General features: G+C 47.1%; 1 protein-coding gene across 1 annotated transcript; it reads left to right on the forward strand.

The window, feature by feature from the left end:
• Positions 1–6,178: 6,178 nt before the first annotated feature.
• On the forward strand, positions 6,179–10,847 carry LOC146199555 (uncharacterized). The gene is made up of 3 exons (XM_084592146.1): positions 6,179–6,391; positions 6,701–6,982; positions 7,506–10,847. Exons 1-3 carry the CDS (start codon positions 6,179–6,181, stop codon positions 10,845–10,847), a joined length of 3,837 nt encoding a protein of 1,278 aa, XP_084448272.1.
• The last annotated feature ends 3,457 nt before the right edge of the window (positions 10,848–14,304 follow it).

The raw sequence follows: 14,304 nt of genomic DNA on the forward strand, positions 1-14,304 counted from the left end.
ATATTTATTCACTCCCGATCTTAGCATTCCAGTCTCCTATGAGAAAAACGACGTCTGATGATGGGGTGCGGTCTAAAAGGCATTGTAGGTCCACATAAAATTTCTTAACGTCAGCTTCTTCAGCAGTAGTGGTCGGTGCATTGACTTGGATAACTGTTATGTTGAAAGAGGGACCTTGGATCCGAAGTGAAATCATTCGGTCGTTTTTGGGGGTGTACCCAAGCACTGCTTTGCCCATTCTTCTGTTTACTAGGAAAGCGAACCCATTCCTTCTCTTGGATTCGTGCCCACAATAAAAGACATAATGGTCACCGAAGTTAAATTCTCCTATTCCGGTACACTTGAGGTCGGTGACACCCAAGATATAAATGTTCAATCTGTCCATTTCTCGCTTGACGACATCCAGTTTACCTTGCGTCATAGATCTTACATTCCATGTTGCTATGTGATATATCTCCTTGCAACATCGGACTTTCCGGTCGCTTCCCGACACATCCACAACTGAGCGTCCTTTCGGCTTTAGCCGAGCCGCTTCATTCGTCCTGGAGCTACTAGGAATCGCCCTTTGTTCATCCCCAGTAACATGTGGGACGCCTTCCAACCTGGGGGGTTCATCTTCCGGCGCCATATCATTAATGGTATTGTGACTGGCCATAGGGTTTTCTTGGCAGGAAATACTGGAGTGGGTTGCCATTACCTTCTCCAGTGAATCACATTTTGTCAGAACTCTCTACCGTGACCTGTCTATCTTGGGTGGCCTTACACAGCAGAGCTCCCGACTTCATCGAGTTTCGCAAGCCCCACCGCCACGACAAGGCAGTGATCCATGAAGGAGAAAGAAACGTTAGAATCCCTTAATATATTCACTCTGCACCATAAACATTAGGGAAAACAATCCCATATATCGTTATTTGTAGCAGCACGTGTACAGTCTACGTCGCCCTTGTGTAGAGCACTCGATCGGCGCATTTCCCTGCATAAAACTCGATACCTCGTCGCGGTTACTACTTTTAACAAACAATGCTTGTACGGAAGTAGATCTACTAAGACCTGTGAAGAAGATGAGCACGAGCACTTCGTCCGTAAATTGTGGGCTGATTTTTAATTTCAGGTTTTATTGCGGGATGAGCACTGTCCAAGCGTTCTACACACGGGTGACGTCGACTGTACATTCTATCCCCCTCCGCAATAGCATAAGCTCCACGTGTTTCTTCAATTACATTTCCTTCTTACCACTTTCTACTTGAGTTGGCCTTCGAACTTTTTTTTTTGCGGGCTAGGTGTAGGTCCCTGTGTGGTTATAATTCTGTTTTTTTTTTTGTGCTTTGTTGTTCCCCTCTGTTTTTTTCATTACTGTACCTTTGCAGATATATGTTCGTTATCAGGACCGTTTGGAATGCCTGTCCCGTTCTTAAGAAAGGTATATCTGCGCCAAACCCGATTTAAGCGGTGACTAATCATCCACTCCAAACTGTAGTTTTTCCTTGTACTGTACGCCTTTTTTTTTTCTTTTTCATGCCACAGGATTACCGGTTCCAGGTTGAGGAAATCATAGGGAAGAAAATTTTTTTCACTCCTTGACCCATTTTCTCCTCCCCCTCCCCCCTACACACTCTTTGACCTACTTTTTTTCTTACCGTCTTCCCCTCTCCAGGTTTACTTGCTCGAAGCACAATAGGGAACCCAACCTCAATTTTGGCTGCGTGACTGCAGCGCGCGCTCCTCCGCAGGCGGTAAAATTTTGAAGCATTGGTCGGGCGCGGCGCTTGATTTAACGTGTTTTGCGGCTTTGTGTGCTGCTCGCGTTACCTCTCCTTGTGAGTGCTCGCGGCGGCCCGCCGCCGTGTCTTCGCAGGCGTACAAAATGTGTCACAGCTGAGTTTAAAAAATGCCTGGAGTGGTTCCACGACGCTCCAAATCTGGGGAAGTGTATTGTTGTGTTGTTGGCTGTCGCAACAGCTCGCCTGTAGACTTTCGAGTCTTTGCGGCTTCTGCACGTGGAAGCAACTTGCTTTGCGCGCGCTCTTTTCCGCTGGCGTTGTTGAAAGCTGCTTGCGTGCGCGCGCGCCCTGACCGAAGTTACTCGCTTCACGCGCGTTTTTGGCGCGCTTGGATTTCCGCGCTAAAACAAAGCTGTCTTGCGCTCGCGCGCGCGCTCCTGATTCTACTTTTCAAGCTCGCACTTGGACGAAGGGGTGTTTGAAGAGAGTGTGCAGGAATGTACACGCTTCAATGGGGTTTTAAGAAAATCGCTGACAGCGGTGGCTTTTTTCGCAGCGCAAATATCAAAAAGGGAAAGCTATTAGTCAGCCATATGCATTTTGTTGAGCAGATTCTAGAAGACAACGCTGTTATCGTGAAGGCTAAGCCTGGGTCGCCTTTCAGCGACCATGTAAACTGTATTACCAGTCTAATCAAATTCTGGCTGAATTTCTGTCTTAGTGAAATTCACATATGTTGCCTAGTTTTTGGAAACATCTTTTACACTGCTATTTGTTGTTGCGCACGTGTGCGCAATAATTTTTGTGAGTGTATCGTGTATTTCGCTTGCACTTTATTGTATTTTGTAACCATATTTTTTCTAATTCTCCTTTTCTTCACTGTAGTACTATTATGCTTATCGATTTTATTTGGTACTCATAATTATGTGGGTATTTTATTTTACTTGCATTTTGCTGTATTCTTGCATATGTATGCAATTGTAGCAGTAATGTTGCGTTTATATCATTATTGTTCCTTTCAATCCTTGACCCTCTATGGCTGAACCTGAGAGTAATATTTGTATTTGGACCAGCCACTAGCCTACTGAGCTATCAGTCCAAACAGTGTTTGTATATATTATTTGGTTTTGTCAATAAAGTTCCGTGAAAAAAAAAAAAACATTTCAAACATGTGATATATGCTGAAGTAAAAGTGGAGTACAGTAGGAAAAGAATACAGTAAAATCAGTAAAACAACTATTTTTCAGATATATCCAAGCATCACCTTGTCAACTGCAGCATAAATGACCCCTGTGAATAGGTGAATGAATACAAAAATGAAAAAATAAAGAATACAGTAAAATCAGTAAAACAAATAAATTATTTTTCAGATATATCCAGGCATCACCTTGTCAACTGCAGCATAAATGACCCCTGTGAATAAGTGAATGAATGAATTCTGTATTCGGCCATAGAGAACTGATGCACACAACCTTCCTTGCATATAAAGTGTGCTTTATTCTTATCACTGTGATTCTGGATCGCGTATCAGTTCTGTATTCTTTGTTTGTTGATGCCCGGTGTCGCGAAACGCACCATTATCAGTTTCGTTGTCGCGCAAGGTGCGCCGAGATCTGTCTTGAATATTCCGATCACTCGCGTATATTTCTACAATGCTCCAGGTTGTGCTAGTAGTAGTTTGCGACATTATCTAGATTGTTCTGAGCAGCCTTTAAATTGAGCGTTGACGATTGCGACGGGATTTCTCAGTTCGACGATCGACTAGCACGTTAGTTGCTATCGCTACCGCCAAGTTGCTTAGTTCTTTGGCGGGCGCAAGTCAGCCCAATAAGGAGTTTCTTCAATGCGATCACCGACTTCATTTGTTTCATAGAACTTGTCACCACCACGTCACAATATAAATAGTATGTATTACGTATGCACTCGACACTGCATGCCTATGTGTAATAGTATTTTGTGATGACTATACATAACTTGCACGTGATCAGAGATGAATATTTCAATAAAAAACGTATTTCCGGCATTGCGCATACGCACGAACTTTCTTACGCCGTGATTAACTCAACCTCATGGCATCATATTGAAAACTTCCCTTTCTGGAAGCTGATTGGTTATTCTGTTGAAAGTGACATATCAAAGCAAGCATTTCAATGAGAAATGTGCAGAACCGAGGTTCCAAGGTGATTTTTTTCCGTCGCCAATGCGTTTCTGAATAATGCTTTATCGACACAAAGAATTTCGATGCCAGTGCTGTTTTGCAGAGCGTAAAGTTAATTTCGTGCATCAAGCGTTCCTTACCCTTACAATTCGCTAATTGAACAACAGATAATCTAGCGACCAACTTATCACGGATGAAAAGACGTACTAAGTTTTGCAAGACAGGCAGCTCTCGCTATCGGTCCTGTGCCAGCGCGAATAACCGGCAGGAAGGGGAATTGGGAATCTGCGCTCACGTGTGTTTGGTAACGAGCGTTTTATTTGATTTTCTTTGTACCGTTGCACACTCATTTCTAGCTCATACTGTTCGCCGCTCTACGTCTACAGCATGTTCATCCAAGGTCTTATGCTCCCGTCTCGCATGAGAGCGGGAAGCCCTTGGCAAATAGCACCCCCAGGCGCTTACACCACAAGCGCAGAGAGACGCTGGCACAGCATTGAATAATCAAAAAGTGTGAATGGCGAGGTATCAGAAGATCTCTATAGCGTCGGAATAGGGTTTGAAATGGAGATTTGCTCTTGAGTATTGACGAAAATAAAATGGCGTTTTCTTGCCGAAATGGTATAAGTCTCCTTCAGCAAACGAAGTTTACGAAATATTGTGCAAAAGATCGCGCAAACCTTCCTGAGTTGTAGTATTTATTGTCTCGTAGACATGTGATTGGAATTTTTAAGTTCACTGACAAACGCCTGCCAGACAGCTTCTGTGATATCGACATATGTTGTGCGAAGCATCTGACCTTCGGCATAGAAGAGACGACATTGTCATTGTTTCTCAACGATGCAGGCACAAATAAGCAGTTAGAATTTCACGACCCTCCTACATTTATCTGAAAGATTCTGTACCCTCCTAAATTTTATGAACACAAAAATGCCTCATTGTTCTGCTGTGTTTTATGGCTCATAGGCAATCACGGCTATCATGTGCCAAACGCAAGGTTTAAAAATGTATGTAGCCCCCGTGTGCGTGTGGATGATGTTTCTGCGGTCAAGCGATGCTCATTACTTGGAAAGGTAGGAATTCGTACAAACCATTATACTGATAACGTTCAGGATTGTCATTATAATGGTTTAACGGACAGAACTTACTTTTCTTGTGTCTGGGTGTGTTCTCGCGCCTTGAACTTGCGATAAACTGTAAAACATTAGCGCAATAAAACGTTTCTTCAAGTTCAGTATTAAGGGAGGTTTTCACTCGTTTCATTGAGGGCGTCGGTTGTGCAAGCATGCAACAACAATAAGGCGGAGTAAATCCACTGTCGGCAAGGCGACATACTTCCGCGAAATAATAAACTGAGCGCACTCTACGCATATATAAAAAAAGACATGCATAGAGTTTTGATATAATAAACAAAACACAAATTGGAATTCAAGTTGGAGAGTACTAAAACACGTCAAAATAAAGTTTACGGCAGCAGAAATAACATGCACTAGACGTATACTGTATAAGTAACGCGTGATTGTGTTCGCAGAAACACTATCAATAGTAGGTGTATATAATGTGCATGTTTCTAAATTTAGAAATGGGGAAGAGTAGGAGCCGGCATCTGGTACAGTGAAATAAAATTGACGATAGTGTAAACTGGAATGTCAAAATGAAATATTGTGAGCCTTCCTTGCATCTTCCTTTTTCACTTGTACATACCATCGTCCTCATCCCGCGGCGCCGCCTGTGGCACGCGCCTCTGTTGACCTTCGGAATAAACGCCAGACACGGCATGCGTGGACGGGTGGGTCTGTAGAAAATGGAGGATACACGAGTCGAAAACGCTGCACATAGGGAGGCACCAGAAGAGCGCAGGAAAAGGAACAGAACGCAAACGGCTTCCAGGAATTGGTCCGCACTTCGAACGCGCGAGCGAAACCCGAGCCGAAGCTGCAGACGGCCTGCTCCTGCCCCGCGAAGACCAGCATGCCGAAGTCACAGCAGTAGGCTCTCTCCCTCTCCCCCTTTCCTCCTTTCATGTTTCTCTCCTCTCCAGTGCTGTCCGAACTCTTGTAAAATAAAACCAGTCTCTTAACCGTTACCGAACGTGTGTGTGTCGTTCTTTTGAGGCTCCTGCGTGCGCGGCCCTGCCGCCCGAACGAGTAACGCGCAGTAAAGGAGAATCGTGGCGCGACCTTGCTAGCATCGCTCCGTGGTGCTCGCTGTACAGTGAGACTGACCTAAGAAAAACTAGGAACTCTACATTTTGGTGCCGAAACCCGGGAAGTGTTGGTCAACTGTCCTCAACGGCGACATGGAGCGACTTCAAAAGAAGCAAGCAGCACTACGACAGGCCATCGACAAGATTGTCGCAGCAGTCGCCAACCTTCTACAACAGCCTGCAGTCGAAAGCGGTGAGCTGGAAGAACAATTTGACCTTCTTGTCGAACATGCAGAAGAATTAAAAACAGTCAACGACAGCATTGAAAAGAAAATAGATCTGCAGGAACTTGACGAAGAGTTGTCCGCAAGCTCTGCCTACAATGCGAAGATAAGCGTCACTAAAACGCGTATCAAAAGAGCTCTGCGAGATCAAGCCTCAAGCGAAGACCGATCGACAACTCAATCAGTAACGGGGGCCTCTTGCGAGCCTAATTCTCCGCAGTTAGTCCACGCCAACGTTACGACAAGCCAGCTTCCCACGACAACAACGAAATTGCCGAAGCTCGAAATCGTCAAATTCAATGGGGACTTGCGATCATGGCAGAGATTTTGAAACCAATTCGAGGCTACTATTCACGAGAACGGAGCTCTTTCTCGAATCGACAAATTTCAGTACCTGACAAGCTATCTTACAGGGAAGGCTGCCGCAGCTATTGAGGGTTTGTCGCTAAGCAATGAAAATTATGTCGTTGCCATCAAGACCCTGACGGAAAGATTTGGCAAGGAGGATGTCATTATCGAGGAACACATGTCGCGCTTGCTCGGTGTTCGTCCGGTGAACAGCCTCCATGAAACAGAACGGCTCAGGACCCTCTATGATGAGGTACACTCTGGGGTCCGAAGCCTCGAGGCACTGGGCGTGACATCAAGCACGTACGGCGTGTTGTTGCTGACTGTACTTCGGAAAAGCATTCCAGATCAGCTTTGCCTTGAATATTACCGAAGGAAAGCCAGTACTACAACTGTTCCCCAAGACGAGCTCCAAGATTTCCTCGAGTTCTTAAGAATGGAAGTGGAAAGCAGAGAACGAGCACAGTGCAGCAGCCGACAGACCCTGAACAAGGACTTTAAACCGAGAGAGTCAAGTCTAAAGGGAAGACCGCCAACTGCATCAATCTGTTCTAAAAAACCACGAATCACAATGTTCATTTTGTGGAGCCGAAGATCACGTTACAGCAGACTGCGTGGCCTCCGTTTCACCAGACGTCAAGAAAGAAATAATGGCCAAAGAGAGACGGTGCTTCAAATGCACGAAAAGGAACCATCGTGCCGCCGAGTGCAGAACAGTCAAGTGGCTCAAGTGCGCGAAATGCTCCGCCCGGCACGCGACAGGCGTATGCGAAGTTAGCAAGTCGACAGCACCCCTCAAAAGAAACGATTCTGCACCTCCTCAGACTACCATGCATTCATCGTTGCAGGGTGCACAGACTGGCTGTACGCCTCGCGTGCTTTTACAGACAGCACAAGCCTGGGCAGAATCGAGAGAGAAGCGCGCCTTGGTGAGGATTTTACTCGACGGTGGCAGCCAGAGAACGTTCATAAAACAAGGTGTTTCTCAGCGTCTCAAGCTTCGAGTGGTTGCAGTAGAACGTCTCGCTATTCACACCTTCGGGACAACCAAGCCAAATGTAACAACATGCAACAGAGTCGAGGTGTGGCTACGGAGCCGGCATAACGACCATGTAATTCGAGTCGAGGCCCTCGAGGTTCCAGAAATTTCTGGGGACTTCCTGCCACCCCCTGACGCTGCCGCTACTCGCCTGGTTACAGACCAAGGGCTCCAACTCGCTGACCTGGTCCCGGACGACTATCGACAGGACACCGGAGTCTGTCTCCTGATTGGCGCTGACCACTACTGGGACGCCACTACAGGAGATGTCAAGCAGGTCACTAGCAGGCTAGTCGCCGTGGAGACTATCTTTGGGTGGACACTGCAAGGCACATTGACCAAAAATGTAGCGACGACCTGTCTCACAACGACCGGAGTCATGCGCGTGTTGGTGACCGCCGAGCAAGATGATGATCTCTCCAGTCAGCTGAAATCATTTTGGGAACTAGAGCATCTCGGAATAGTGGACACAGAAGTCACAGGAAAGGAAGACGGTGTTCTGCGAAACTTTCAAGGAAGCACTACTTATAAAGACGGCCGTTATCAAGTCGCCCTGCCCTGGAAGGAGAATGCCTCGGATTTAGCAGACAATAAGGTCATCGCTACTCAGAGGCTTCGGTCATTAACAACAAAGCTGATGAAAAACAAAGACAACATGCAGGCTTACGATCAAGCGCTGAGAGAGTACCTGATTGCTGGGCATGCGGAGGAAGTCAACGAAAATGGTGAGTCCCTAAAGGGACTTATTTATTACCTCCCGCATCGAGGCGTTGTCAGACCGACTAGCGAGACCACTAAGCTGAGGATTGTTTTCGATGCCTCTTCGAGCGCAAGAGGTGAGCTCTCGTTAAATGATGTGCTCTCTGCTGGACCAAATTTGAATCCAAGCCTCGCAGACATTCTAATCAGGTTCCGAACCCACAGCATCGCTATCATGTCTGATATCGAAAAGGCATTCCTCCAGGTGCAGCTCATGGAGAGCGACCGTGACGCTTTGCGCTTTCTTTGGTACGAGCGAGCCCCCAAACAGTCAGAAGCTCTGCCTCCTATTAAGGCGTACCGAATGACTAGAGTGCCATTTGGGGCAACATCAAGCCCCTTTTTGCTGGCAGCAACTCTGAGGTACCATATAGGGTCAATGCAAGACCTTTATCCCAGTACAGCCAATATTCTCAAGAATGACTTATATGTCGATGATTTGGTAACAGGCGCCGACACCTTGGAGGAGGCGGCACGCATCTGCGAAGAATCGCAACGCATTATGCACAAGGCTGGCATGCACCTACGCAAGTGGCGCTCAAATTCGGTGCAACTTTCGACGATGTTCGAGAGTGAGAAAGCACGAGGCAAATTGCCGGAGCTCAGCATGACCAAAATTCTCGGTGTCGAATGGCGGCCTCACACAGACGACTTCGTGTTTGAAATGAACACCCTAATAGATTTTTTGAGTTCACGGCAAGACACGAAGAGATTTTTGCTGCAAGCAACAGCGCGTATTTTCGACCCCTTTGGGTTCCTAGCACCAGTTTCCACCACAGCGAAGGTTTTGTTTCAAACCCTTTGGGAGCGAGGTACGCACTGGGATGAGAAACTGCCTTCAGACGTACTTGAGAAATGGGAAATTTGGTGCCAACAGCTTCCTGAGCTTCGCCACATCTCCGTACCTCGAAAACTAGCCGTGAAAGGAGAGCATGACGAGCCTGAGCCTCACATTTTCTGCGATGCCAGTCCGAGAGCTTATGGTGCCGTCGCTTACGTCCGGACAAAAAACGAAGATGGGAGCTTCACTGTATCCCTTTTAATGGCGAAGTCAAGGGTGGCTCCACTAAAGCGCCTGTCATTGCCGCGGTTGGAACTAATGGGGGCCCTGATAGGAGCTCGGTTGGCAAAAACGCTTCTTCAGCAGCTAAACGTGAGAGCCCTTTCGATTCACTGCTGGAGTGACTCAACCGTGGCCCTGAGCTGGATAAAAAGCAGTGCCTTAAGGTGGAAACCTTTCGTTGCCAACAGAGTGCAAGAGATTCAGTCTCTGACTGATCCAGCGTTTTGGAAGCATTGCCCTGGAAAGACAAACCCCGCAGATCTATTAACAAGGGGCATTATGCCTTCCGCTTTGGTTGAAAGTGAAACATGGTGGAATGGGCCGGCATGGCTGAGGACGACCAACGAGCACCCCGCGTTTTTACCGAACACTGATTGCAGCTCTTGCGCAGAGGAAGAAAGGGTTGTGCAGGTGCTCAATGCAGTAACCTGCAGTGCACCGGAGCCACTGTTGGATATTGTGAATATCAGCTCCTTAACCAGAGTTGTTCGGGTAACCGCATGGGTACAGCGCTTCCTGAACAACTCTCGAAACCCTTCCCAAAAACAAGGAGGAGAGTTAACTGCGACAGAGCTGGCACAGGCCGAGAAGTACTGGCTTCGAGTGTCACAGAGGAAAAGCTTCTCTGAGGAAATAAGCGCCATTCAATCGTCAGCTACCCTGGACAAGAAATCACCCATTCTAGCTCTCAACCCTTTTCTCGATGCTGATGGCATACTTAGAGTTGGTGGCAGACTTCAACATTGCGCGGAAGAGGAGAGCACAAAACACCCCGCTATACTCTCCTCAGCACACCGGTTCACACTGTTGCTGATAACGCGAGAGCACAAACGGTTGCTTCATGCGGGAGTGCGAGACATGTTATGCCACCTTCGTGAGCGCTACTGGGTACTTAGAGCGAGACAGACTGTAAAATCCATAATCCAGCGCTGCCTTCAGTGTCAGAAACAACGCTGCCGACCTGCTGCAGAGCCTGTGGCCCCCCTTCCATCAGACCGTGTCACAAGGGCTGACCCATTTCAGATCACAGGTGTCGATTTTGCGGGTCCTTTATTTTTCAATGACAGAGGCACGACACGCAAGGGCTATGTGGCTCTCTTTACGTGCGCAGTAACCAGAGCAATCCATCTCGAACTCGTCGGCGACCTCACTTCAAACTCATTTCTCATGGCATTCAGACGATTTGTCTCCCGCCGAGGAATGATCAAAGTCATGTATTCAGATAACGCTCTAACATTCAAGAGAGCATCAAAAGACCTCGAAAAGATGTTCCAAGCGGCGCGGGGAGCTGAAGTCCTCACCTACATCGGACAAAATGGAATATCATAGAAATTCATTGTAGAGAGAGCGGCACGGTGGGGCGGCTTTTGGGAAAGAATGGTGCGTACTGTGAAAGCCTGTCTTCGCAAAACCCTTGGAAGAAGCTGTCTCGATTTTGACGGCCTGCGCACAGTCCTAACAGAGGTCGAGGCGGTCGTAAATTCCCGTCCCCTAACGTACGTCCACTCGGATGCGGGGGAGCCAGCGCCCCTAACACCAGCCCATTTCCTTGTCGGGCATCGGCTTACAGCTTTGCCATCCACAGCTGCAGCCACTTCTGCGGAGTCAACGAGTGAAATACTGCGAGGGAGATGGAAGTACCGCGTCACGCTCGTTGACTCATTCTGGAGACGATGGAGGCGCGAATACCTCCTAGAGCTGAGGTCTGCGCACTGGACCAAACCCACGCGGCAGCGAAGTGTTACGGAAGACGATATTGTGCTTTTAGGCGACGAACGGACGCCCCGCCAGATGTGGCCGATGGCTCGAGTCAAGGAGACCTTCCCAGGGAGGGACGGCAATGTACGCGCCTGCACAATTGCGCTCCCAAACAAGAGGGAGCTTCAGCGACCAGTGCAGGCCCTTTTTCCTCTCGAACTCCAAGCCGAGGATGTCCCACGCTCAGAACAGAAATGAGCTGAGGCTCATTTGTGGGGGAGGATGTAGAAAATGGAGGATACACGAGTCGAAAACGCTGCACATAGGGAGGCACCAGAAGAGCGCAGGAAAAGGAACAGAACACAAACGGCTTCCAAGAATTGGTCCGCACTTCGAACGCGCGAGCGAAACCCGAGCCGAAGCTGCAGACGGCCCGCTCCTGCCCCGCGAAGACCAGCATGCCGAAGTCACAGCAGTAGGCTCTCTCCCTCTCTCCCTTTCCTCCTTTCATGTTTCTCTCCTCTCCAGTGCTGTCCGAACTCTTGTAAAATAAAACCAGTCTCTTAACCGTTACCGAACGTGTGTGTGTCGTTCTTTTGAGGCTCCTGCGTGCGCGGCCCTGCCGCCCGAACGAGTAACGCGCAGTAAAGGAGAATCGTGGCGCGACCTTGCTAGCATCGCTCCGTGGTGCTTGCTGTACAGTGAGACTGACCTAAGAAAAACTAGGAACTCTACAGGGTCTATAGGCCTCAGCGGTGCAAGTTGAATGGGGCGCGAATCACAGCTTGCATACCTTCCGCGTTATTTTATATCAAACACCTGTCATGAGCTCCAGCGTCTAAAGTAAAACAAATGGGAATCTAGAGCTGCTGCCTAAAATGCGTAGAGAGTGCCAGCATCAATACACATTGTTGCGTGAATCGAATAGTATTTTGAAGCGAAAGCTTCAGTACACAAGTTAGAGCAAGTCTTCACTTGGCCTTCAATTTGACCGTTTCAGTTTGCGGAGGACAAACTGGCTGTTCGATTCAAGCATCCATAGAAAAATGTGTCATTTACTGTACCTTTTCTTCCCTATAAATCACCACACATTATCAGCATGGGACTGCTGCTATGCGGTTTAGGTATCCGGAGAAAACATTGGCAGTGGTTTAACTCACCTAAAATAGGATATACAAAGTGAAAGCAGTGTTAGTCGAGGATTAGACCGAATCGTTTTGTTGTATTTGTTCTCCTTCTTCGCCGCCTCGCGTCGGCGTAATTCCATCTCCTCAACGAATAGGGTCCCGCAACTTCTTTCTCGTCACTGGTTGCCTGTCAGCGGGTTAAGCGGCGATTGTTACCGAGAGATGTGTTTGAACGCAACCTAAAGGTAACATACACTCACTAACGGCAGAGAATAATTACGTTGGAAATAAATAAATAGTGTTAGCCTTGCCATGCTGTCGTCTCGTGGCTGTGTTCACAGTTGGTTTTGTGGCTATTAAGAAATGAAAGCATGACATGATGCAACCTAAAATGGAACACCCCCTAGGAAAAATATTGGTAGCTTATTTGAATGTTGCAATTTTAAGAAAAATCAGAAAAAAAGTTACAAACACAGGATTCGAATATATATTTTATTCGCTAGGTGCTCAGGAAAGTAACGGTAATCCATTGCGTCACAGAGGCAACGACCACAACAGGCTTTAAATATGCTGTTATTCATTTTTACAATATTTCCGCTATCTGTAGCCAGGTGACGCTGCTCAGAGGACCCAACCGTTGAGAGAACGCAATCACGTCTCGCGCCGTCACTTTGCAAGTCTCTCTTCTCGCTTTTAGAGAGGTTTCATCGCTCGTTTCGCCCTCTCAGTTTCATTTTTCCAACGTGCCGATTATTTACGGCGACCGATGTCGGCAGGAGGACTAGATTTGGCTTGCAGGCGAGCGTAACGAGTGCTCGAACTGAGCACTGTTGCTTTATCTATGGCATAGCAATATGGACTCGACGCAATACTCAGCGCACATATATGACTTCGCAAGCGAGCGGCTGCTCCCTTGCTTATATACCCCGCGGCGGCTCAGCGCTGAATAGCACCGCGAATGCGCAGTGGGGTCTACCAAGCGCAGTTCTACTGTGAAGCTTTCGCTGAATACCATGTTTTCTTATGCGAAACCTCTGCTAACTTTTAACGAGTTTCAGCGCTTCATCTTGGGAAAAGGAGATTATGCAAAAAGGTTAAAATACAAATGGAGATTACCAGAAATCTACCGCGCATCCTACACACTATGAGACAGGAATGAAACCGTTTCGAGCAGGGCATGTTTCCCGGTCAGCTGATAGCCATTGACAAGGTAATTTTATGACTGCCTTTCTGATTACTAATAGGCTAAAACCAGATATGCAGCTTGTGATGTGAGTCCCTGCGATTGGCTTTGCTGAGCATTACGGTCTGCTCAAAGTGGCAAAAAATTGACATTATCGGTGCACAATAGTACGATTTCCGCAGCTCAAAACGCCGCCTACACTTGTAAATGATATCATGATTGCAGCTAAGTGACGAAACGTTTCTGTTCTCATGTCATGATAAGGATTGATTTAGGAAAATGGAGAAATAATACAGCATTCTATACAATTAAAGTTTATGCTCGATAAAAGTGAATGCTGTCGGAAACATACATAGAACGAGCTCGTTGTAATTGTCCGCATGTGAGCCGTCAGGGAGGCCGGACACAATGCTGCTCGAAGAACGATGTTCTCCCACTGCGTTGTTTCATCATATTGCAACGAAATAAAATTGTGAGGGGTACTTCAGTGTATTACCAGATAGCGACGTGCTGTAGTGTATAATCCCGCACACAATTATTAGCATACAGTCGTAACATACCATTTAATGTGAAACGTCACATGAGCAATGCAAAGCCCCCTTCATACTCCCAAGCCGTGCAAAAGGTGCCTTGCATGCCATATCTTATGATAAGTCTGGGTCGCAAAGCCAGGAACATGGGTAGAATTCCACTTTCTATTTAAACCTAATACTTTTGAAATCGTTTGAATTTAGTTTGAAATCGTTCTTGAAGCGAAATCAATTTCCGTGAGAATATA

The sequence above is a fragment of the Amblyomma maculatum genome, chromosome 2, assembly GCF_055883805.1.
Source record: "Amblyomma maculatum isolate TAMU_Amacu chromosome 2, ASM5588380v1, whole genome shotgun sequence".
NCBI classification, from domain to species: Eukaryota; Metazoa; Arthropoda; class Arachnida; order Ixodida; family Ixodidae; genus Amblyomma; species Amblyomma maculatum.